The sequence below is a fragment of the Drosophila mojavensis genome, unplaced genomic scaffold (genome assembly GCF_018153725.1).
Source record: "Drosophila mojavensis isolate 15081-1352.22 unplaced genomic scaffold, ASM1815372v1 contig_136, whole genome shotgun sequence".
Taxonomy (NCBI): domain Eukaryota; kingdom Metazoa; phylum Arthropoda; class Insecta; order Diptera; family Drosophilidae; genus Drosophila; species Drosophila mojavensis.
The window spans coordinates 3,545,525-3,569,186 of record NW_025318667.1 but is presented as its reverse complement, the minus strand read 5'-3'; the positions used below and the strand labels follow the sequence as shown (position 1 = coordinate 3,569,186).

The 23,662-nt window shown below is 40.2% G+C and overlaps 2 protein-coding genes and 1 non-coding gene across 5 annotated transcripts in view; 1 reads left to right on the top strand and 2 right to left on the bottom strand.

Annotated features, from left to right (window-relative positions):
• The window catches only part of LOC6585407 (tyrosine-protein phosphatase 10D), a 68,371-nt gene that overhangs the window by 6,908 nt on the left and 37,801 nt on the right, over positions 1-23,662 (bottom strand). For 2 of the 3 annotated variants that reach the window (XM_032732723.2, XM_032732722.2), the window contains exons 3-9: positions 6,387-6,636; positions 4,961-5,242; positions 4,744-4,791; positions 2,852-3,524; positions 2,375-2,799; positions 1,883-2,314; positions 262-1,659 (exon numbers count right to left, since the gene is read on the bottom strand). In XM_032732723.2, coding sequence (XP_032588614.1) covers positions 262-1,659; positions 1,883-2,314; positions 2,375-2,799; positions 2,852-3,524; positions 4,744-4,791; positions 4,961-5,242; positions 6,387-6,636 — 3,508 coding nt within the window. The remainder of the gene's footprint in view (positions 1-261; positions 1,660-1,882; positions 2,315-2,374; positions 2,800-2,851; positions 3,525-4,743; positions 4,792-4,960; positions 5,243-6,386; positions 6,637-23,662) is intronic. The other variant, XM_032732725.2, reaches the window with a different exon arrangement.
• Positions 6,006-6,076, bottom strand: Trnag-gcc. Its single transcript has one exon. It is a non-coding gene; the product is annotated as a tRNA-Gly (tRNA).
• Positions 20,699-21,416, top strand: LOC6585409. Its single transcript, XM_002011004.4, has one exon. It carries the CDS (start codon positions 21,046-21,048, stop codon positions 21,373-21,375), a length of 330 nt encoding a protein of 109 aa, XP_002011040.1. The 5' UTR covers positions 20,699-21,045; the 3' UTR covers positions 21,376-21,416.

The following is a 23,662-nucleotide window of genomic DNA, read 5'->3' as shown; positions in this document are numbered from 1 at the left end:
CAATAAGTCATTCAATGAGTTTGTAAGTCAATCACTCCATCTATCAGTCAGTCGATTTATTCATCAGTTAGCTCGTCAAACAAGCATTCAATCAATTTCAATCAGTCTTTTTGTCTCTTAGTCGCCCATTCAATCGATCAGTCACTCAATACTGCTGTCAATCAATCATTGAGCATTCATTTTACTTTAATTAAGGTCTTACGAGTTAGTTCGGGGAATGAAAGAAGTGAGCTCTACATAGATACGTGAGCAACGTCTCACCTGTTTGTATGGGGAAACTGTAGGCGGTGTCCGTGAACTTGTCGGGGCCGGTGAAGGCGCGCACCTTGACCCGATAGGTGGTACCCGATTTGAGGGGCCCGTTGCAATAGCCGAGCTTGTGATTGTCACAGTTCTCGGTGCCGATGGTAAAGTCCTCGACGGAACGGTTCTCGAATGGGTAATACGGATCGATGGCCTGGTAGGGCAACCAGACGCTATAGGACTGTACATCCATCCAGCTGGGCATCTCCAGGCCGGATGCATTCTTTGTATCATCCTCGGCCACGATGATCGTGTACATGCGCACCTGTCCATTCTGATCGGAGAAGTAGTTCTTTCGGAATCGGATTTGTATGGTCGATGAGCTGCGATACACCTCGGTGGGCACCACCTGGGTGGCGGGACGTGGTGGCGCCAGAATGGGCATCGTTTGCTTGTATTCTCGTTCCGGGCCGTAGCCCACAGCCGTCTTTGCTTGAATCTTAAATACGTAAGTCTCGCCGGGCTTCAGGTTGCGGATAACGCCAAAGGACTCCTCCGAATCGAAGTCCTGCACACCCGAATCCGTCTGATTGTTGATGTTCGTGTACGCAATCGAGAACTGCCGAATGATGCCGTTCGCCTCGCTCGACGGCAGCGACCACTCAAAGTTGATCTCACTCGGCTGCACGTCCATCGGATGGAAGCGCTCGACGCGCCCTGGCACAGCTTCGTTCGTCGTAAAGCTGGCGGAGAGCGGAGCACTACTACGTAGAACTGAGGACTCCGTGCCGGAGCGCACGACTACGGTGAATGTATAGTTGCGATGCGGACGTAGGTCGCTGATGGTGATCTCATTGCGCGTGGTCATATTCTGAGCCAGCACATTGTCGGCTGTCAGGTAGGCGATGTCAAAGTCGTTGTACTCGCCCTTGGGCAGATCCCAGCGCAGCGATATTTCCGTATCCGTAATATTTGTCGCATGCAGCTGTGTTATGGGCTCCGGATAGAGGCGATCCTGTCGCTGTATCGGCAAACTGGCAACGCCTCCGCTCACCGTCCAGACGGTGATGTTGTAGAGGCGTCCCGGCACCAGACCGGTGAAGGTAACCTTGCGATCCGTATCGTTGGCCAGCTTCTCCTTCTCCTTGATCTCCGAATCGCCCAGCGAGAAGCGATAGATATCGAATTTGGACGAGGACTGAGGGGTCGGTGTATAGCTCAACGTTATCGTATCTCGCTCATCCTCTTTCTCCCCATTGGCCACTACCACATCGGACTGGATGAGGGGCATGGTGCGCGGATAGAGGCTCGTTATGCCCGACAGTATGCCATACGATGTCGTCTGTATATCAAATTTGTATTGTACACCCGGCATTAGGTCGCCAATCAACACCCGTACAGTGGACAAGTCATCAGCTGTGGGGGTGCGGGGGGAGAGAAAAAGGATTCTGATTAGTACTATAAAGTCTTTGCTTTGTACATTGAAAAGCTTTCTGTGTTGACTATCTTTAACTATAAAATTTATTTTCAGATCTATTTTAATTCGGAAAATAGGCTCTTTCCTATGCTTAAGGAGGGATCCATCTTGTACCTCTTGCTTTTCTACAGCTTTTATAAGCCAACCTTCTTCGGCACTTACCCGATTTGTTCTCGGAGACATTTTTGGTTTGCACACGAGTTGGATTATCGGTGGGCCACCATTTAAGAATGTAGGACTCCACTCGACCCTCCGGCTTGGGCCACTCCAGTGTAATATTTCTCGAGTCAACGAGCTGGATGATATTGGAGACGGGATTCGGTGGCACAGTTGTGTTCACCTCCTGGGGATTGGGACTCTCGACGCCAAAGCTAACCGTGTTCACCTGGATGGTGTACTTCTCGCCCTTGGTCATGTCCGTGATGTCGGCCTCCGTGGAACGTACGCTGGGCAATCGCACCCATTGCTGTTCGCTATCCGTGCGATAACGTATGGAATACTCAGTGAACTCTCCGCTCTCTGGCGGCGACCAATGGACGAGCACCGAATTGCTGCGCACCGTTTCGATGGTCATGTTGCGTGGCGGATTGGGAACTGTCAAAGGACAATGAGATTGAAGATCTTTAATCGTTTTTCAGTGATTGTGATACTTACAGACTGCCTGGAAGTAGGCGTGCGGCTCGCTGCGTAGATCGTGGCTGACGGCAAAGACCTTGAGCTCATAGCCGGCGCCTGGCTGCAGATTCTTGATGACCAAGCGGGACTCCTTGGTGATGAGGGTGCTCACTTCGCTGGTGCCATTGCGTGAGTAGAGCACCTCGTACTGCTCTTGCTTCGAGTTGACATCGCTCTTCCAGCTGATGTTGAGGCCCATGCGTATGCTCTTCAGATCCTCAATGATGGGCGACGATGGACGGGTGACCACAAAGATGCTCGTCTCATTCGATTCCATCTTCTTGGACACCGCCTGCACGGAGAGCGAGTAGTTGCGACCCGGCAAAAGACTTTCGAGGGTGAAGCGTGTGCGGTCTGTGGTCAGGGTGCTCGTATCCCCATTGAATGTCTCCAGCTCATGGTAGCTAAGGCAGAGCAGGTTAGTATTAAGTCTAGCAGAATCTTCTCTCTACTTACACAATGCGGTACTCATCCTGTGTGCTAGCCGGGTCCGCCTCCCACGTTATGATCATCGTATTGGTCTTGTCATCGTTGAAGCTACGCAAATTGCGCACGGGTAGCGGCCGCAGTGTAACATCGCCAGTGGCCGGCCACGAGGTGACCTTACCGGACACCGTCTTCACAATCACATTGAACGTTTTGCCCGGCTCGGCAATGTCGCGGAAGTCGAAGAAGGCGATTGGCTCGTTGCTGCGCGCAACCGTCGATTGACGACGCGTCGTGGCAACGGACACCTGATACTTGTCGAACTCGGAAACGCCCTTGGGCGCCTCCCAGAGCACCCGGAACGAGTTCGATGTGATGAAGTCCTTGTCGAAGGTGACATTGAGTGGACGCAACGGCACCGTTCGATATTGTGCTGTTGTTGGCAATGAGATCTCATCCTCGGACATTGTTTGCACGGATATGTTGTAGGCACGTCCAGGGACGAGTCCTTTAAATGCCGCCTGAGCCGGACCCGGCGGCTCGCCCTCCTTCTCCACATAGAGCACACTGTCATTGGCATCGGGCGGCTCTATGGACACCTTGTAGTGCGTATAAATCCCAGCCGGATACGGCGGCTGCCAGAGCACCAGCAGCGTTGTCTCATTACGAAACCATACAATAAATTTCCCCGGCGTATTTGGTTCTACGGCAAGGATAAGATGCAAACAGTGGAAGAAGAAGAACAACAATGCAAACGAATTGCAATTTGTTAGTTAATACGACCAACAGATTTCGTCTAAAGTATATATGCATAGGGTATAGGGGTGCAGATATATGTTTGTTTGCAGATATATATGTATATATATTTGCCTAGACATGGGCTGTTCACATGCACAGTGGTTAAAACTCGAGTTTACACATTTCGCAAATTAGTTATTGTTTAGTCTTAGAAAGTAGAGATATATATTTCTTACTTAGATGATGCGATAAAAAATTTATGAAAATCAAATATAAAACTACGAGGGTTACTCAAAAACTGTCCCGAATATCGTCATTAAGCGTGTTACGTATGTGAATTTGTCGTATATAAACAATACAATTATATAAACAATAATAGTTACACGTTTATGCCATAGTTAGCGTATTACCTAGACCCCTAAAAATAATTTAATAAAAATTTATTTCACAAACCATTTTAAAAAAATTAATATAATTTTCAACAAAATTTTATGACAGATTTTATTTTTTCAATTTACTAATTTATTTTCTAGCTATTATACATATATACGGGAATAATTTCCATCTTCTCAATATTGCCTTAAGCTGTTTTTGCTGTGCACGCAAAGCCAATTGGGAATTATAACAGCAGGCAAGAGATGTTGCCAGTGTTGCCAGATGGCAGGAGCATGCAAGGCATTAACATGAAGAGCAGACCACGGCACGTATACATGTGTACATACACACGTATGCATGCAAGTTTGTGTGTGTGTGAGTGTGTGCAGTAGTATTTGTTATGCGTTTGTCGACACACGGATTCACACGAGATTTGCATGAGCGTGTGTGTGTGTGTGTGTGTGTAGTCGCACTTTGTTGTGGTCTTGGCGTGGCTCGGCGAGCGAAAGGGATAGAGTCGTTGGGGTGGGATGTGGGGGCGAGTGCAAAAGGGATATTTGCAATTTGAGGCTAGCCAAATGAATTTGGAGCATTGCCAACGGAACCCCGCCTAGGTCAGGGTTGTTTTTTTGACAAAAAAAAAAAAAAAGACAAATACGAAATAAATAGAAACGAAATTCAGGCAGGCTTTGAGGTTAGTTATACATGAAAAAAAGAGAAACTGATCAAAACAAATACAACTAAAAGTTACTTGAAATGCACTTGGCATGCAGTAGTAGTGGGAAACCGTTATGTGAGCTTTACTTTACCTCTCAGGATTTTGATATCCAGCAATTCTTTATGCCGCGTCCTTCGACCTTGTTTTAGTTTTTTTTTTTTTTTAGTTACATTTACGTTAAAAAGCACACAAGTTAAGGGCAGAAGAATGAAATATGGTTTTTTGTTTGTTTTAGTTACATTTTAGGCACCAACACCACGGATGAGAAAATATATTGAAATTAGGAAATTAGGAAACATTTCACTTACTTGTTGTAAAGTTGCGACTCGTATAGGCCACAGACTCCTTGCCATCGTATATGGTGTAGGCCTGCACCTGGTAGGTGGCACCTGGCGTCAGCTCCTTGACACTGTGCTGGAATGTATTGTCGTTCACCTGGAAAGTGCGATTGTAGCTATTGGATGCCTCCGATAGGCCCAGCACCTTGATCTTAAATGCCGTATAGCTGCCCTGTGTGGGCGGTGACCAGAGTATGATGGCATTTTTACCGCTGCGCACCTGTACGGATAAATTGGATGGCGGGTCGGGCGCTGCAATTAAGTGACAAAAAAAAAAAAAAAAAAAAAGAAATAAATAAAATAAAATTAATTTCATTAAATTTATAAAAAGTTACAAGTTGAAGTTTTTGTCTAGGTTCGAACCCACGCCACCGAATTATCTCAGGCGAACACACTACTAGCGATGTTTGTCGATCAAAGCTCAATTCGCTGCCGCTGCCGCTGCCGCTGCTGCTGCTGCTGCCACTGTAGCTGCTCTGCTACTACTTAATCGCTGCCTGCTAGTATCTATTTTTAGCAACAGCCGCAGAGCTAATGTGCGCGCGCCTCTCTCTCTCTCTCTCTCTCTTTGTGGTTGTCGCTGTCGCTCTGTTAATGGCATCTTGATTTTGTTACTGCTGCTGCGCAACTGGTTTTTGTTTTTGTGCGCAGCGATTTTTCACTTTCTACTTTTGACAGCTTTTAATGTGGACAGCGAGAGGAGGGGGCAGGAGAGTAGCAGTGTGTGTTTCTTTTGATTGCATTCAACGTAACGGCACTTTAATTATTGGAATTAATCGATATATGTATATATACGGGCAATAATATACATATTATTGGTTATACTCGCGAAACAGACCAGTAAAATGTTGCCTTTGAGTGGCATACATTGCTGACATTGTATGTCAGCCGAAAAGCCCCTTTTTTCTTAATCTAACATTACATTTGACTCACGTATGCATTTCGAACTGCTCAGTTTGACTCATCAACAACCCATAGGCAGTGCCAAAAAAAAAAAAAAAAAAAAAAATTTGTTTGCATCGGCCGGGAATCGAACCCGGGCCGCCCGCGTGGCAGGCGAGCATTCTACCACTGAACCACCGATGCTTGATGCTCCAAGCATCTTAAATGGCAATGACTTAAAGCTAAACTCTCTTTCTGCTAGCTATCTTTCTACTCTCTGCTTTAGACTGTCTATTTATTGTATAAAATGGAGGAAATTGGTTTTTTTTTTTTTTTTTTTTTTTTTTTTTTAAATAATCAGCTCATTAAAGGCAGACATTTGGTATCTCTGTCTCACTCATTCCTTACGAAATTCTAATAATCTTTTGTAATTGTTCTTTCTAGTTTCCCAGTTGAAATCGCCTGCAACTTTCCAGTTCCACTTGCCTGCGGCTAACATTGCTTATGAACTCACCTGTTGTGATGGTCACCGTCCAGGTGAGCCAATCGTGATGCGTAAAATTTGTGTAATATAGCCAGAAATTGTATTTGGTGCCAGGCAGCGCGCGTGAGAATTGAATCTCGTTGCCGATGTCCCGCGAGGCAATCGTCGTATTGGGCTCCGGATAGCCAAAGGGCGGGCTATAGTCCAGGCGATACGAAGCACCATCGTCCAAGCCGGGATTATTGGGTATGCTTATGGCCAGATCAGCGCCATACGAGCTCTGCAACATAATAAAAATGTAGATAAATAAATGTTGTTAGCCTAGACTCTAACTAAACTTGGCTCATTATATTCCCGTTACTTGCGGAGTTGGAACCACTAAAGAGCGGTTTTACCTGCCGCAAGTTGTGCCATTTCATAATAATTACTATAAGTAGTTGCAATCATTTGAAGTGGGCCACGAGGGAAGCTCCCTTGTGTCAGCTCCTAGGTGGCAGCCCTTCTCCCTTCCCTCGCCCACACCCCGCTTTGTCTATCCCCCCCCCGAAGTGAGGCTGGCCCAACACAAAAAGTGCAATGACATTCGCGAAATGCAAACAAAAGTAACAACTGACAATAAAATGGCGCATGGAGTGCATGCAGAGCATCATAATAATGATGACGATGATGATGATGATGATGCTGATGATGATGATGTCCTTGTTGTTGCTATTGCCGTCCTTCGGCTGGTGACAGACGCCAAATATTAACAGCGCAAACAATGCGATGCGGCGCGAAAAAAAAATAATGATAAACAAATAATAATGAATGCGCTTTCAGCAGCCGGACTCGCAATGAGAGAGACAAAGACAGAGAGAAAGAGAGGGACAGATAGAGAGAGCAACCACATTGTAGGGCTAACGGGGCACAGATTTGCCTCTAAAGCCCACTCACAGGAGTATGCACACGAATGCATGAACAAACATGTGTGCTCTAGTTGGGCATGCACGACTAACAGATACCCTAAGGACGTTTTATGAACTTAATGAGTATTTGAACTAAATATTGGTGGAAGTGTGGAAAATAGATTTCAATGAAGAGCAGCTGAGCACATGGAAGGGCGGACTGATGGAAGGACGGACTGATAGACAGACGGAAAGACGAACGGAGGGAGGGATGGATCAATGAACTCAAAGACTAGACTGTAAGATGAACAGAATTATAGACTTACAGAGGGACTATAGACTAGAGGCTTCTGCTACAACAAAACAGAACCTGTATAACCTAAATTACAATTTTGAATGGAGATTTTCTATCAGCTCTATATGAATGTTAAAAATGGAAGTTAAAAAGCAGCTAAATCGTCTTCTTTTCGCTTCAAATGATACAAAAAGGAGCAACTGCATAGCTTGCTGCTCCCATTAAGTTGGCTGCGCTAGACAAGTGTAAGAACAAGCATTAAGTTGGCTGCGGCTACGTGTCAGCTGCATGCCCGTTAAGTTAGCTGCGCCTGAAATGTACTTGGCTGGCAAATGCGTTGGCTGCGGCTTTCCACTGCAGCGACCGCACGAAGTTGGCTGCGAAAATGCAATTTGCCTTTAAACCCGAGTAATTGAAGTAGATTTAACGTGCACTCAGCCAAAGTCAATAATTCACATTTACGTAATGCCCACTCTCTGGTGAAATTTATGTATTTCGCTGTAAATTTAATTTGTTAAATTGAATTATGGGCGCATATAAGGTCAGAGAGACAGACAGAAAGCGAGAGAGAAAGAGCGAGAGAGATGTAGAGAGAGCGAGGCAAAAGAAAAGCGAAAATGTCGCACAAAATGGCGGCAAACAGCGGAAGTCAGCTACGTGCTGATATGATTGATGACTGCCAACAGCATCAAAAGTCAAAATGCAAATAAAATTACCAATTTTTTGTTGGCCCTTTTTCGAGTGGTATGTAAAAAAGAGCCGTTAGTTTTTCACTTTAGTCTGGCTGCGCTACAAAATTCACATCTATTTCCCATCTATTTTGAAGTGACGCCACTTGCTGGCACGTACAACCGTTAAGAGTTGCCATTTTACGTTAAGTGGCAACGCCAACCCACAGAAGCATCATAAATTAATTGGATTCTGTTTTACTGCCTGACTACAAGCTATGCTCATATACTATATGTCAATTGGTTGTAAATTCCATGTTCATGCTTCCAATTCAGTTTTGTGCTATGTTCGTAAACGTTTTACCAAGAGGCAAAGTTAGTTGGCATTGGCAAATTTCCAACTATGTCCCTAGCTCCTCTTCATCGCTAAATAAGATTTGCCATATATCCTTTTAATTTCTGTACCTTTATCTGTCTCACTCTCTCTCTCTCTCTCTCTCTCTCTCTCAATTTCCCCAACATACTTATTCAATCAGCTAATATCTCTCTTATATTGCATTACCACCTACACCCATCCACATTTAACTGTCTCTATTTATAGCTTTTTTTTTACACTTCTTAGTTTTATATCACTTTTTTATAGCCAACTCATTCTGGAGTAATTCATTTAAGTCCCCTTTCCCCTTTCTCTTTCTTTACATTTCGTCAGGCTGTTGGTCAGTACATTAGTCAGTCAGTCAATCAGTCAATCAGCGAGTTAATTGCTTACTTTACAACACTCAAGCATATGAATTAGGGGCATTCCCCCATTGTGATCAGTGCATTCTCTCTTTCACTCTCTCTCTATCTCACTCTGTTTGCTTGCTGTCTGTCGTCACATAATCAATTTACTTTGTTACACTTTTTTACTTGTTGCTGCTGATGTTTTGTCAGTTTTTTTTTCTACATTTTTCGCAACATTTTTGAGCAACGAATTGTTGTTTTTATTATGCTGGGCGGCAAAATTCAATTGCAATTTAAGCAAAGCTTTCGCTACAGTTTGTAGCGCGCACACACACAGACGCACGCATGCGATAAGTAGGTAAAGAAAAAGTAGAAACGAAACGAAACGAAATGAAATGAAATGTAGCTCAGCTATAATATTAACAACAACAGCAACAGCAGCAGCAGCGGCAGTCGTAGTAAAAACTGTTGTTAATGGTGTAAAGCGCGTGTTAAGCATATGCTGGCAGCAGCTGCTGCTATCTCGCTCACTCCAATTGATTGCATAATTGATGCGTTTCTTTTTGTCTTGTTGCTTTTCTTTACATGTTTCGCATTTGGGCATTACATGATGCGCGCTTTGAAGCAGCGCAGTCTCTTGGTGCTGCTGCTGCTGCCTAATGATAAAGCGCGCCTGCTTACACACACAGGCACACTCACACATTCATTATGCAATTCTCCAATATTCGGAGAGCGAAACTCTACAAGAACACAGCGAAAATGGCTCAGCAGCACGAGCTTGGATTTAGCAATTCTGCTGCTGTGCTCCTCACACGCATACAAATGCTACAATTGCCAGACAGAGATCTCTGCCACCGATTAGCCAATGTCAGAGATCTACGACGTTAAGTATATTTAGCCATGACCGGTGAGCCAAAGATCTATGGCGCTCCATACATTGTAATTAGCATACATTAAATATACATACATACATCCGCATATATACATAATTTCACAGAAAGCTGTATCTCAAATTCTTATTAGCATTCGTACAATACCTGCAGCCATTCCAATTGGAGCGTTGCTCTACATGATATAAAATCAAGTTTTTTAGCAACCCAAGAAAAAAATTAATAACAATTAACAGTAACAACAAAGCGACGGTCAACCTTCGCTTTTTGATTTTCGCTTTGGCTTTGCCTTTGGCTTTGACTCATTCAGGGTCGCTGCGTTTTTAACCGAGAGGGAAAGAGAGAGTAAGGGGAGAGAGTGTGAGTGAGAGAGAGAGAGAAAGAGCTGGTCATCTAAGTGAAGGGATTTTTGAATAAGATTTGCGTATGCAAAATTATTTTGCAAAATTTATAAAAAATATTGATAATACGAGATATATATGTATATATATATTTTTTATATATGTACATATATCTATATACTGATTAATTGACTCTAAAAACGTGTGTACTGATGGTCAGATTGATGAGCTACCGAATTGATTGACTGACAGATTAAGTGCCTAACAGATTGATAGATCACGAGGTTGATTGATTATCAGATTGATATATACTAAGGTTTTGACTAACTGTATATATGTATATATAGATATAACTGTGCTTTCAAGTTTACTCTAGCCTTTGTTTGTGAAGCATTTCAAATATTGTTTTAATCAAATTTATTGTCTTCAAGCTTGACTGACTGGCAAATATTTATCATTTCTGAAAATGTTGCGCGTTTATAACTAATTATTCAAAGAGATATATACGACATATATGTATATACATTTTAGATACATATATGTATTATATATAAATATATACATATACATACTTATGTATATGAACAGGCCTTGGGTTAGATGAGGGCCAACACAACGCGATAGCCAACGCAAACAGAGGACAAGACAAACAACATATTAAATAAACAAACAAACAATTTTCAAGCATGAAAACGTCAACAAAAATATTACTTAAATAATTTAAATTAAGAAAAGAAAACACTCCAAGAGAATAAAAATTGAAAAGTTTGATGCACGTAAAGCTTAAGGCTTAGCATGCCAAGACTTAAAGCTCCAGGAATAAATAATAATACCCTTATATATAACAATTCACTTATTAAATTTGCTTTAAATAAACTCACAATAAATTATGGAATTCAAATAAAAATTTCGCAAAATATGTTCTAATGCAAATAAGATAAGATAAGACTTGGCCCACAAAAGTAGACTGCATCATTTTCTGCTTGTTTTGTTTTGTTAATGTTGATAACGGAAAATGACACGATAAGAACTTGCTGCAATGTGAAAGGCTAAACTTAAACCATATTCAAGCAATTATCAAAAAAGTTAACAATATTTGTTTATCAAAAAGCACAAAGTAAATTTGTTTACCTGCCTAAAGGTAAACAGACGAGCTGCTACTGCTGCTCTTGATGAATAAAATGCGTTTGCGCCGCATATCAGCTGCTCGCTATAAAATTATATAAACATTTTGAATTTAACATTTGTCAACTGCGATTTATTGGGTGTAAATTACCGAGTAATCAATCCCTCTCTCGCCTACTCGCCCATTCATTCTGACGCTCAGTCAACTCTTGGCGTGCGCCATCTCTCTTTTTCACTTGCACAGCTGCACTTAACATTTGTATTGGGTCGGAGCAAAAGGCAAACGCGCAATTAGCATAAAGTACCGGGCAGTCCAACAGCGGGACAGACAGAGACAGACAGACCATTGCTGTTGTTGTTGTTGCTAGTTTGCAAGTGTGAAAAGAGTTGGTTGCAAGTTTCAGGTTGACTGCCTTGACGATGGCTGATGACGTCAACAAAATGCAAAACGCAGCGCATAATAACTGAACGAGTGAATGAGTGAGTGACTGAGTGACTAACTCACTTAACTTGAGTGCGCGAGCGAGCCAGCGAGCGAGTGAGCGACTGAGCGAGCTAGCGACTGCGTCAGTAATTCTCCAAGTGCAGGTTAGTCGGCGCACAGTGGTGTGCAACATAATTAGCAAGCACAGTTACAAATTTGTTGATATTTCATTGATTTTCAAGCGTAAGCAAACACTCAATCTCAGTTTATATACATATATATAGAGTTCATCAGTTCTTTAGCAATATTCCTATTATGAGCTGGCAGTATGTATGTACATATGTATTTGTATATATTTATATGTATATATTTGTTTATATTTATATGTATTTGATTTTCTACCTGCTGAGCTTACTTGTGCATTGCTTGTCTGCCGGGTAATACCCACACATATACACACACACATACACGAACCATTCCACAGCTCAATTCAGTTACCGCGCGCTTAATTTATGTTCATTTATTTAGTTATTGTCTCTCTTTCTATTGCTGTTGCTGTTTGTTTATTGTTGCTTTATGGCGATCCCTTTCCCATGTCCCCCATTCATGTTTGGCATGCGCTGCACGTATCTCTGTCCCTGTCCCTCTACCCCGCCACGCCCGCAGCCAACATCAAGCGAACGAAGCGTCGCACTGAGCTGCGCTTAGTTAAGTTGAGCGCAACGGTTAAACTGCAGCGCTCTCGCTCTATTGCTCTGCTGCTCGTTCGTTAAATCACTCTCAGTTAATGGCTTTGCGTGAGTCTGTGTGTTTGTGTGTGTGTGCGTGCAAAGAATTGTAGCTTGTTTGTTTGTTTATTTATTTTGTTGTCGTCATAACAGCGCCTAGTTATCGCTTTAACAGCAGCTGCCGCCGCCGCCGCAGCGACTACAACAATTACTTTAAAGACAGTTGCATAGCAATAATAACAACATCAGTGCCAAACAACAGGAAGCTTTAATTCAAATCAAATTACCTCCCACACTCGCCCTGTTTTCTTGCATAAGTGTGTCTGTCTGTGCGTCTCAAAATGGCGCCTTTATAATTGAAAGCTCACTCATAAATTGCTTCGATATCAATTTTTGATTTATTATTGAAATTCAACAATAGCAAATCAATTATCATAACAAATGAACATTTCACAATGGACAAAAGATACATAGACTACTCAAGCTATTGATATAACAATGCACACTGAGTTACCCACACATATGTACATACACAGATAAACAGACGCACGCACAGACAACACATGGGAAATGTCAAAGGCAATTGCGGTATTAGTAAATTCCCTCAAGCAAAGTTTTGAAAGGTTTAGTCCTTTAGGCATTTTGACTTAGCAAACAGACAGCTAATATATATACACTGTACAAAATTTTACGATACTTACAACAAAACATTTAAATATTTTATTGCTGTTCTATTTTTTTAACTTTTAATATTTATTTGGATTGAGAAAATAATAATAATGATCATTTGAAAAACTTGTAAGTCTTTGTAAAAGTAAACAACTTTTCTTACAGTGTGCAAATATATGCATATGTATGAGCTTAGAGCAGTAGCAGTGGGTTGGGCGTTAGGAGACGAAGAAATAGGGAAACTTGAAGACACGTTGACATGACTATACACTTAGACAGTGGCACATGGCAGCAGGGGTCGAGGATTGGGTCACAATTTTGCAACGCAATTTGCAAAGTGTTGACAGCAGACACACACGCACACATACACATCAAATACGTGTGTGTGTGTGCTGAGAAACTTGCTATCAAAGTGGAGCAGAAAAGTAAGAGAATTTATTAGTTGCCTTTCATAGCAAATATTGTGACAAATAGGCATATAAAGGAAGCATTCGCTGAGTGCTTCGAGTGTGTATGTGTGGAGAGTGGAGACTGGGAGAGGAAGAGAGTGCAGCAGACTCTCCTTGCTGCTGTAGGCAGACAGCGTTGTGCTGTTTATTAGCTTTAGCTAGATTTAGCTAGTTCTTTCTGGCAAGCATAGCTAAAGTGGATGTTTAGCTGAGCCGTAAAAGAGCTAAGAGTTGAATTTAGCTGGTAATGCAATGCCTTCATGAAAAGCTGCACTGACAGCACTGACAGAAATACAGCTAGTTTTATGTGCATGTATGGAAATAAAAAGCCTGACGACTTAAGTTTTATGCTGAATGCGTTTACAGCACGAGGCGCCATGTTGTTAATTGACATACGGCTCTCCTTCTCACTCCAACAGAAACAATCGAGACACTTACAGTGGTGGCGTCATCAAGTGTACCATGTGCAGTTGCCTTTGAATGCGTTGGCACTTCTATGCATTTAATTGTTGCTGTTGTTCTTGCATACTTTTCAGCAACTAACCTCATATCTGTCACATGCTTAATCAGCACTTTGCATATTTTATTATTGCATTTAACGTGTATCGCTCATCGATTATCGCATTCGCACAAAATTGACAGCTCGTCGGGCGGGAGTTTCGTCTGTTTTGGGAGGCATTGCGACTGCACCTCATTGTCAAATGATGTGGCGCGACCACACCTTCCGCCGCCTCCTTTGCAAATAGCCGTCCAAAATGACATGCAAATTGAAAAGCCATGCAAAAATCATTGACTTGCATCTACTCATTAAAAATATGACAGACGAAGGGTGTAATAGCTTAATGTAATGTAATATAAAACTACTTATTATAAGATGTGTAGCAGTAAGCCAATCTATAAGCTTTTACTATAAGATATCTGCTTGATAATAGGCTTTCATTTTTATTATTACAGGGTATCAAGCTTACATGTGGCATACATCTTATTGGGTTTTTATAGGATATCTGCCAGTTAGGTTATTTTCCAACAAAGTCAATACACATTAATATAGCAATACACTCTATTTATCATTTAGCTAATTACTACAGGGTATTTTCAAGTGTTGCGGCTCTTGTTAAGCATTTAACGAGTCTGGCTGCCTCTGCCTTTGACAGCCCGCCCTTGCCATGCACACAAACATACATATATGGGTATACATATATATATATAGAGATATATAGCTTCGACATATACGTATGTATGTAGTTATAGCAGGGCAGGCGTCTGTTGACTTTTCAGTCGCACTGTTGCCCAGTGCAAATTTGCCTGCATTATTGAACACTTTGCGCGCGCTCTCTCTTTTGCAGGGGGAAAACAAACTGGCAGCTGGCATAAACGCTTTTCCATTTGCACATTCGCGCATTTTCACAATTTCCCTAACGTGGTGAAGGAGGGGCCGGGGACAGGGCGTGGCACTTCATTCCTTTTTTTTTCAACGATTGAAGGCGAAGTTTAATTAAACAGCGAAACATTTTCCTTTAAAATTCCTTTAACGGAGCTTAAAGCTTAATGGTTCTCGGGAAATTATTTGGTATGGCATATAGGAAAGTTCAACCTCGTGTGCATATTCAATTGCAATTTAAATTTTGCCATAAGCGAAACTTTTGCCCTTGCTCAAGTAGAGCTTTAAAGCCTTAAAGCCTTAAGCCCTGAATTTAGTACAGGGTATATGCATAGTACATCAATAGACAATAAAAAGAGCCTGTTGAAATGATGCGATCGAAATCTTCTCATGTTTATTTGAACCAAATAACTCTTTCTGATATTCCAAAAGAGGTTAGGCTATATATCGATATCTATCGATTATTGTTAAAGGCATGCAAAAGTTTGCCAATCGCGGGTAATACACATTAATATGTAGATCTTCCATCATTTGTCATATTTACATTTTCCATATCTATATATCTATTTATATTCATTCGAAAATAAGTTTAGCTCTATATCGATAACTATCGATTGTAGTTAAAGTGAAGCGAATGTTTTGCCAATTGACAGTAATCGATTATATGTAGATCTGTCATCATATTTGAGCTATTTCAAGCTTTTATATCTTCATCAGCATATCTTCTATTCGCATTTATATCGCACTTTATGCCAAGTCCTTTTTGGCATCGTTTTTGCCCTCCACTTTCTGTTCAGGCTTTAACCAAGAACTTGGCAAAGGACGAGCAACTGGCAACTGCCAAGTTGCATTTTGCTCTCGAATGCATAAATTATAGTCGAAGACCAAGTGGAAGGTGCTCTATGAAATGTTATTGTAGTTATGCCCGTTCAAGCCGTGGAAAAGCGAGTATATTAGCTAGCAGATTGTACAACTAGTTTTTGTTATTGTAGATAGAGTCTAGAAATGGGAGATATATATGACACAAACACATATAGGCCCATCTTGGGGCGTGGCAAATTGAGTAAGGCATATATTTCTCAGTTATAGAGCCCTCATACTTGAATCACTCTTCAACGTTTGCTCATATTCATCTCGAGCTAGTGTTAAATGTATTCAGGTGCTGAGCGAGTATCGGACAGTCGTTCATGCCCGAATGCAATGCTTTTACTGGTTTTTTATGCAAATATCAAGCAGAAATTTGCATAGAGCTTGGTAATAAAAATCGATACTCGTTAAACGAGCAGAGAGCGGAAGGGAAGGTGAAAGAAAGAGACAGAAGAAGTAGAGGAAGTAGAGGAAGAGATGCAGAGCTAGAGAACTTCCGTTTCTAAAAAATCGCTCGTTATCATCCCATTGTATTCCGAGGCACGCACAAAACATAGAAATTGAAAAAGCTATCATCGAAAAAGTTGGAAATATCCTAGAACTGCCTCAGTAGATTCTATATCATATAATAGCTTCAAGGGAAAGGGAAATAAAAACCTCACTGCATTGCTAACATCAAGTTGAACATTCAGTTTGACTGCATGTCAAATATTTGTCAGTTAGCAACTTCCATAAATATAGTTATTAAGTAATTGAAAAGCCGTTTGATCAACAGCTTCACTATTAACTATAATTAACGAGCGCAACTGTACTTTAATGCATTTGGAGAAAAAAACATTTTCAAATTGTTTTTATTTTTTCGTAGTTGAACGAATGATTAATATGTAAATTGATTGATGGCTAAAATCGTAAAAAAAAAACAATAACTAAAACAAAATTCAATTAAGTGAAATGCGAATATGGCCATAAAAGAGAGACAGCAACAACAACAACAACAACAACAACAACAAGCTTTGGCCTTAGCTAATGGGCAGGCTGGCTTCTGCTTTTGGCCTTTTGGCATTTAAACGCGTTTTGGCTTTCTTCTGCTTTCAGCTGCGACTGACTGACTGGCACTCAAATGTCAGTTAGGATTTCAAATGGCTTATACCCACTGAAGTATTGCCATACGACAATGGGGTATATCGAAGGCAAAGTTAGAAGGGGGAGACAAGACTTATTTTAGCATACCCTTAGCATAGGGCTAATAGCTTCAAACCTAACCTCATTGCATATTTGATCATTGCTAAACCGATAAATATAGACAAATATCGATTTAGATATATATTTGTTATGCGTTTAGCGCTTAAAAGAAGTTCGATATTTATCGATTTTTATTAAATATTTCCAATACTCCCCTCGCAAATGTTGTATGTAAGCTGTTGAAAGACACATATATTCCACCAAAGTTTCTGTTTGCTTCTTATTGATATATTCTCATTTGCATAGCTCCGATATATATCGATTTCCAATCAAGCCTTTTTAAAATATTTTCAATATGTTATTTAAATAAAAACTTTGAAATTCCATATATAGATTAATATGCATAAATGACAATGCTTGCTCATATATGTCTCCTCGATTACTTAACATCGATTATTATCGATTTTTAGTTAAAAGTTATATATTTATAACATATACATTTCTTAAGTTAACTCTTATATGCCCATTCAAGTACAATCCTATGACTCTTTATTCGATAGCTTGAACAAATTCTACAGTTATCGATTTTTAATCGACGAGCTATAGTCTACATATTTGAACTAGAGATGTTTGTCATTCTGAAGCGTTTACCCAGCTTGAAGCAGAGATATTCGGTTAAAAGTTAGAGCCTCTTTGCTTATGCAGGGTATTCAGTAGTCGAGCACAATCGACGATTGCTATTATGCTGGTTATTGTAGACCGGGGCTAAAACTAATTAAGTCCAACAGCCAAATTTGACTTTGATGAACTGCTCGCATGTATATAACGGGTAGATTAGGTATATCTAGACGACGGGGAATGGGCTGGGGAGTGGGGATTGGGGGCGGTTGTTCATGCAATACGAGACGCATTTGCATAACAATCGAAGGGGAGCCGGCTGGTTGGGGAGCAGTGGGGGTAGCTCCCATTTGGAAGGGTTGCTTGTGTGTTGTCGGTGCCACAAATTGTTGCAGTTGCATTAATCTTAATTAATGCCATGTTGCAGTCGCTGTCGCAGTTGCAGTTGCTGCCTGCAGTTGCACTTGCCGCTTGCTGTTGCTCTTGCTGCGTATTTCAAGAGCAGGCTAATGGGAGCTTGCAGTTGGAGTCGAGGGGGGGTGTTGGGGCAACATTCTAATTAGGCGCGTGCTTTGCCGCTTCAACTTGCAAGGATTCGATTTGGCTGAACTATTCTTAAATGCCACAAGGCACAAGGCAAGTGCGGTGCAAGCTCATCTTAGCCCAGTTAATAGAGAGAGCGAACACACAAAAAAAAAAAATAAATAAGAAGGAAAATATAAGCTCAGCTGCCGCTGCTGCTGCCTCGACCCAAATGTCATCGAAATGGCGCTGAGTTCAAAAACAAAGCGCATGGCCCCAATATGCAGAAGCTGCGCAAGATTAACTAAGCAAAAGGCAAACAGAAGTGCAGCTGAATCTAGTGTATAGGAGGGAGTGCACGACTAGGGTATACCCGGCCGGCAAATGTCAGAGTTTTATACAACACTTTGTAGTTCCTATCCATACATTTCTAATCTACCTCTATCTCTATCTCTATCTCTATCTCTATCTCTATCTATATCTATATCTATATCTATATCTATATCTATATCTATATCTATATCTATATCTATATCTATATCTATATCTATATCTATATCTATATCTATATCTATATCTATATCTATATCTATATCTATATCTATATCTATATCTATATCTATATCTATATCTATATCTATATCTATATCTATATCTATATCTATATCTATATCTATATCTATATCTATATCTATATCTATATCTATATCTATATCTATATGTATCTATCTATATCTATATCTATATCTATATGTATCTATCTATATCTATATCTATATCTATATCTATATCTATATCTATATCTATATCTATATCTATATCTATATCTATATCTATATCTATATCTATATCTATATCTATATCTATATCTATATCTATATCTATATCTATATCTATATCTATATCTATATCTATATCTATATCTATCTATCTATATATCTACCGTTATATACCGCATATATCTTCTAAAATGAATTCAACAGCAAAATGCATAAATCTTGCCTCTAAAACGGTGAAAATTATAGTTTTTTTTAACAGCTTGCCACGCCCACACATAATTCTTAGTCAATATTGAGCAGCGGTAAACAGTAGTTCACTTATTAAAATAGAAATTACTAGTTATAGAATTGCTATACAATTATTAGACAAGTTAAACCCAATTTACCACGCCTACAAAGGGCGTATATTTATTTATAGAGAACTGTCTATGCCTAGTAGGGCTTTCTCTACACGAACGTATAATCAAAATGTCAAATCCTTAGCAAAATACTTTCCCTTTCTAAATGAGAACAGCACGACTTGCAGATACCCTGCAAATAAGAAACTAGCTAATTTCATATAACAAAACAAATATTTAAATATGTATTCACATATGTATATATAAGCTACTCCTTTGCTGTTTTTAGATCAAAGAAATATCTATGGGCTTTACTTGGGCTCTAAAGAGTTTATTGAGCTCTTAAAAGCTTTCATGGCATAGATTTCAAATGTTGCAGCTCTCAGAAATACTCGAAAAAGACTTCAAATTTGTTGTGAAACAAAAAAACAAGTGAAAAAGGTATAAAACGGAATTGAAACTGCGCGGAAACGGAACATGGCAGCGAAATACGTGCAGAAATAAATAAAAGAAAAGAAAAGAAAAGTAATTCTTCGGCTGCAACATTTTGTTGCCATGGCGGAATGCGATAAAGTTTTTAATTACTGGAGAGGGCGACACATATTTTACAGCCATTAAAAACTTGCCGACATGGCAAGAAGAATACCGCCCCGTGCCGTACCATCCTGCTCCCACCGGGAGTCCTCCGGCCTCCACACATATGCCAAGCGACACATTTGCCACCCACAGGCAAACAGACAAACAGACACCCTTTCGGGCGAACAGAACTGTTTGCTCTGCGAGTTTCAATTAACTGAAACATTTGCACATATATATATATATATTCCCACAGCCGAGCCCCATCGGACTCGGAGAATATTCAAATAATTCGCATGTGAACAATTAAGATGACCTAGAAAACAATTGCTGCAAAAGTTGGAGCTCTTGTTGGTTCCATTATTAAGGATTTTTGTCCAAAGCTCTGAACTATGCGAAATTAGGAACCAAAAGAGTTCTACCTAAGCTTACTATGGAGGATATTTAAAAAGTAGATTAGTTTGGCCCAGTTCTTTAAACATTTACAGTTTGCAGACCGAAGGACCTCAGGAACTATGAGAATTACAACTTTTAGATACGGTATGTGAGCTCTTCTAAAGCTGACTGTGAAGTATATATGCAAAACCAACCCATTTCAACATATTTTATCCGAGATTCTCGTCCAATAGACTCACGGAACTTGGAAGCTACGAGACTTATAGTTCGAAAATTTGGTATGTGAGCTCTTCTAAAGCTGACTATGAAATATATATGAAAACAAGTTCAGTTTTAGCTATTCTTTTGAGATTTCCATCTTGTAGACCCAAGGAACTTAGAAATCATGAGAGTAAAATCTGTTAAATTCGGTAATTTAGTTCTACTTATGCGTACTATGTTAATAACTTCATATTTACTCATTTCCGAGCAACCCTTCTGAAGGCACTCACGAATTGTAAGAGCTACAACTGTCAAATTTTGGATAGATGAGCAAGAGCTCCAATTCGATATGTGGTTAGGGGTGATGCAGTAATTCAATTACAAATTGAAGGAGTAGAGACATTATCTAGTCAAAATGTTAGAACATATGTAGCTAGGCTAATATGTTCAAAAAAACAGAATTTTTTTTTTGAAAAATATTTATATTTTTTTAAATTTCATTGTAAAATAAAAACAATGCTCATATTTCGTTAGAAAAACAGCAAATCTTTGGGAATATCTATATAGACTGCTCATCGCTATAGTTATTCATATGTATCAACGGCAAGAGGAACGATTTCATAATCTGGCAAGATGTGCGAGGTGCAGATGTTGCTGGAAGACCTGGGCCATACGTTCACCAAATTCAAGGAGCAGCGCCGCGTCGAGATGCTCCGGCTGGTTGGGCAGGTGCGTTGCTGTGAATGCGGCCACAAGATGCGTATGCTGGAGGCCCAGAAGTCGGTGTACAGATTTTCGATGGGCCGCAGGAAATTTCTAGCGATTTGCGTATTATTCCTGCTGCTGCTGGCCATGATGTGGATCTATATGACAAGGCGATACAACCAGGTGGCCGCCCTAGGCAGCGGCGCCTGTGTCGCCACATACTTCTTTACCCATAACGGTTGCGATATCTATGCTTAGCATTGTTTTTATTTACATATTAAATATGAATTTATTTCTTACGCCGTGCGGGTCTACTTCTTGGATAGTTAACGATGATATCGATAAATACTGTTTTGAAGGCTACTGAAATGGCATTATATCCAGGTGCTGACTCGTCTACTGTGTTTATCTTTACTTTTTTATGAGTAGGCTCAATTTCGACAATTATCGACGTGGCTCTCATATAGTCGTATTTTTATTTCAATTTTCAATGTTCATGTTCTTAAAATTCATTCCTCTTGGAATGTCACTATCGTTAAATATCGATATTTGCATATATCGAAAATACCATTTGCTACAATGTGATTTCTCTCTCTCTCATTTCCATTCTACTCGCTCTCTCTCTCTTTGTCTCTAACTCTCTCTCTCTCTCTGTCTCTCCCTCTCTCTCTCCCTCTTCTTTATCTTTCTATCTCTCTGTCTCCTCCTGTCTCTCTCTATTTCTCCCACTCCTCTCTTTTCGCCCATTTTCATTTTGCATTTCTCACTTTATGTTTCAAATTTTAAACATAGTCTTCATCTATGGAACTTACAATTTCGGGCATTCAATATCAAGTTGTGTCTGAGCTTTAACTTTTCGATATCTGCAATAATGCTCATTTCTGCTTCTGTATTTCCCCCAAGCGATTCCAAAAATGCGCAACAGAGGGCGCAACAGCTACACCAAGCCAAAACCGACAACACGAAAAAAAAAACACTTTCTAACATCTAACAACAAATTCCTTTACAATTCACTAAACAGCAACAACAAGAAGAAGAGCAAAAAGTCGAGCTTAACGCAAATTGTGCAAACACAAACCAAAAACTAGCAGAAATTAAAAAAAAAAAAAAAAAAGACAGCTAAAAAATTTGTTTGTGCAACAAAGTAACAACACGCCCACAACACAGCCTCGCCTCGCCCCGCACAGCCCACCACAGTGTCCACGCCCTATTTCAGTTAAAATCAACAGCTGCCCAAAAACCATTAAAAAGAGTGGTATGAGCCTAAAATAGGGTCTGTCCGACTAGGAGATGCTCTAAAGGCATTGAACGGAAGCAGTTATATAAATAGATGTATATATAGAAACTATTAGAGATACACTTGGAAAATTTGATAAGTGAATAAGAGAGCCAAGAAACTCAGAAAATATAAGGGTAATATGAATGTTATGAATACTATAAAGTACATATGAAAATCAGACCTTTTCTAAACATATTATACAAGATTATCGTTCAATGGACCCAAGTAACTCCAATACTATAGAAATTATAGTTGGCGAATTTGTCACATGAACACTATTTAAGCTTGTTGTGAAGCATATATAAAACTGCTACTTATTTTATACATGGTTCCCCCTTTATAGACCCAAGGAACTCAAGAACTAAATGAGCTATAGGTTGCAAATTTGATATTTAAGTTCTTATAATACTTACTACGAAGCATAAATAAAAACCAATTCCATTTAACTTATATCATCTGAGATTCCCGCTAAGTAAACTCAATCAACTCAAAAACTAAAAGAGATGGTAACATGAAAAAAGCTTTACAAAAGCTTATATCTGAGCACTTGTGCTAATTAGGTCAGCTTTACCCATCTTATCCTAGATTTCCATTGTATAGGCCCAAGGAACTCATAAACTACAACACACAGAGCTTTCGAAATTCGTATATGAACTTTTCTAGATAACGCTTTAAATGTAACAAACATTTGCACAATATCAGAATACCCTATTCAGTTCGTTTTCAATGGGTTCAGGTTGTACAAAGAATGTGAAATAAAATCAACAAATGCGCAGCGTCAAACTAAACTAAAGCAAAAAGTAACCTAAAGAGGCGCAAACAGTGGGCGTGGCATGGCCTGCCTACTGTTGAGGCGTTGCGTTTAGTGTTTCGTATACATATATATACTACTTTTTTTATTTTTGCTGAATAGTTTTTCAATTTTTTTCCGCTCTTTTTTATGAATGGAACGCAAAACGCGGCTCAGTCGAGGGGCGGCTGGGCGTGGCTGTGCTCGTTAGAAAGCCGTCTGCCGACACTTGAAAGTGTTGCCAAAGCTTCTGTGTGTGTGAGTGTGTGTGTGTGGGTGTGTATGTATGTAAATGTTTGTGTGTGTGTTTTGTTGTTGCTTTTTCATATTTCTAGTTCGCCATTCAAGAAGCGAAACAACCAACAACAAACATGAGCGACAAAAGCGACAGCCGTGCGACATTAATTGAAGTTTGTTGAACCAAAAAAAGCTATTTGCATGGCCCCCATTCTTAATGAACTAGCCACGCCCACAGA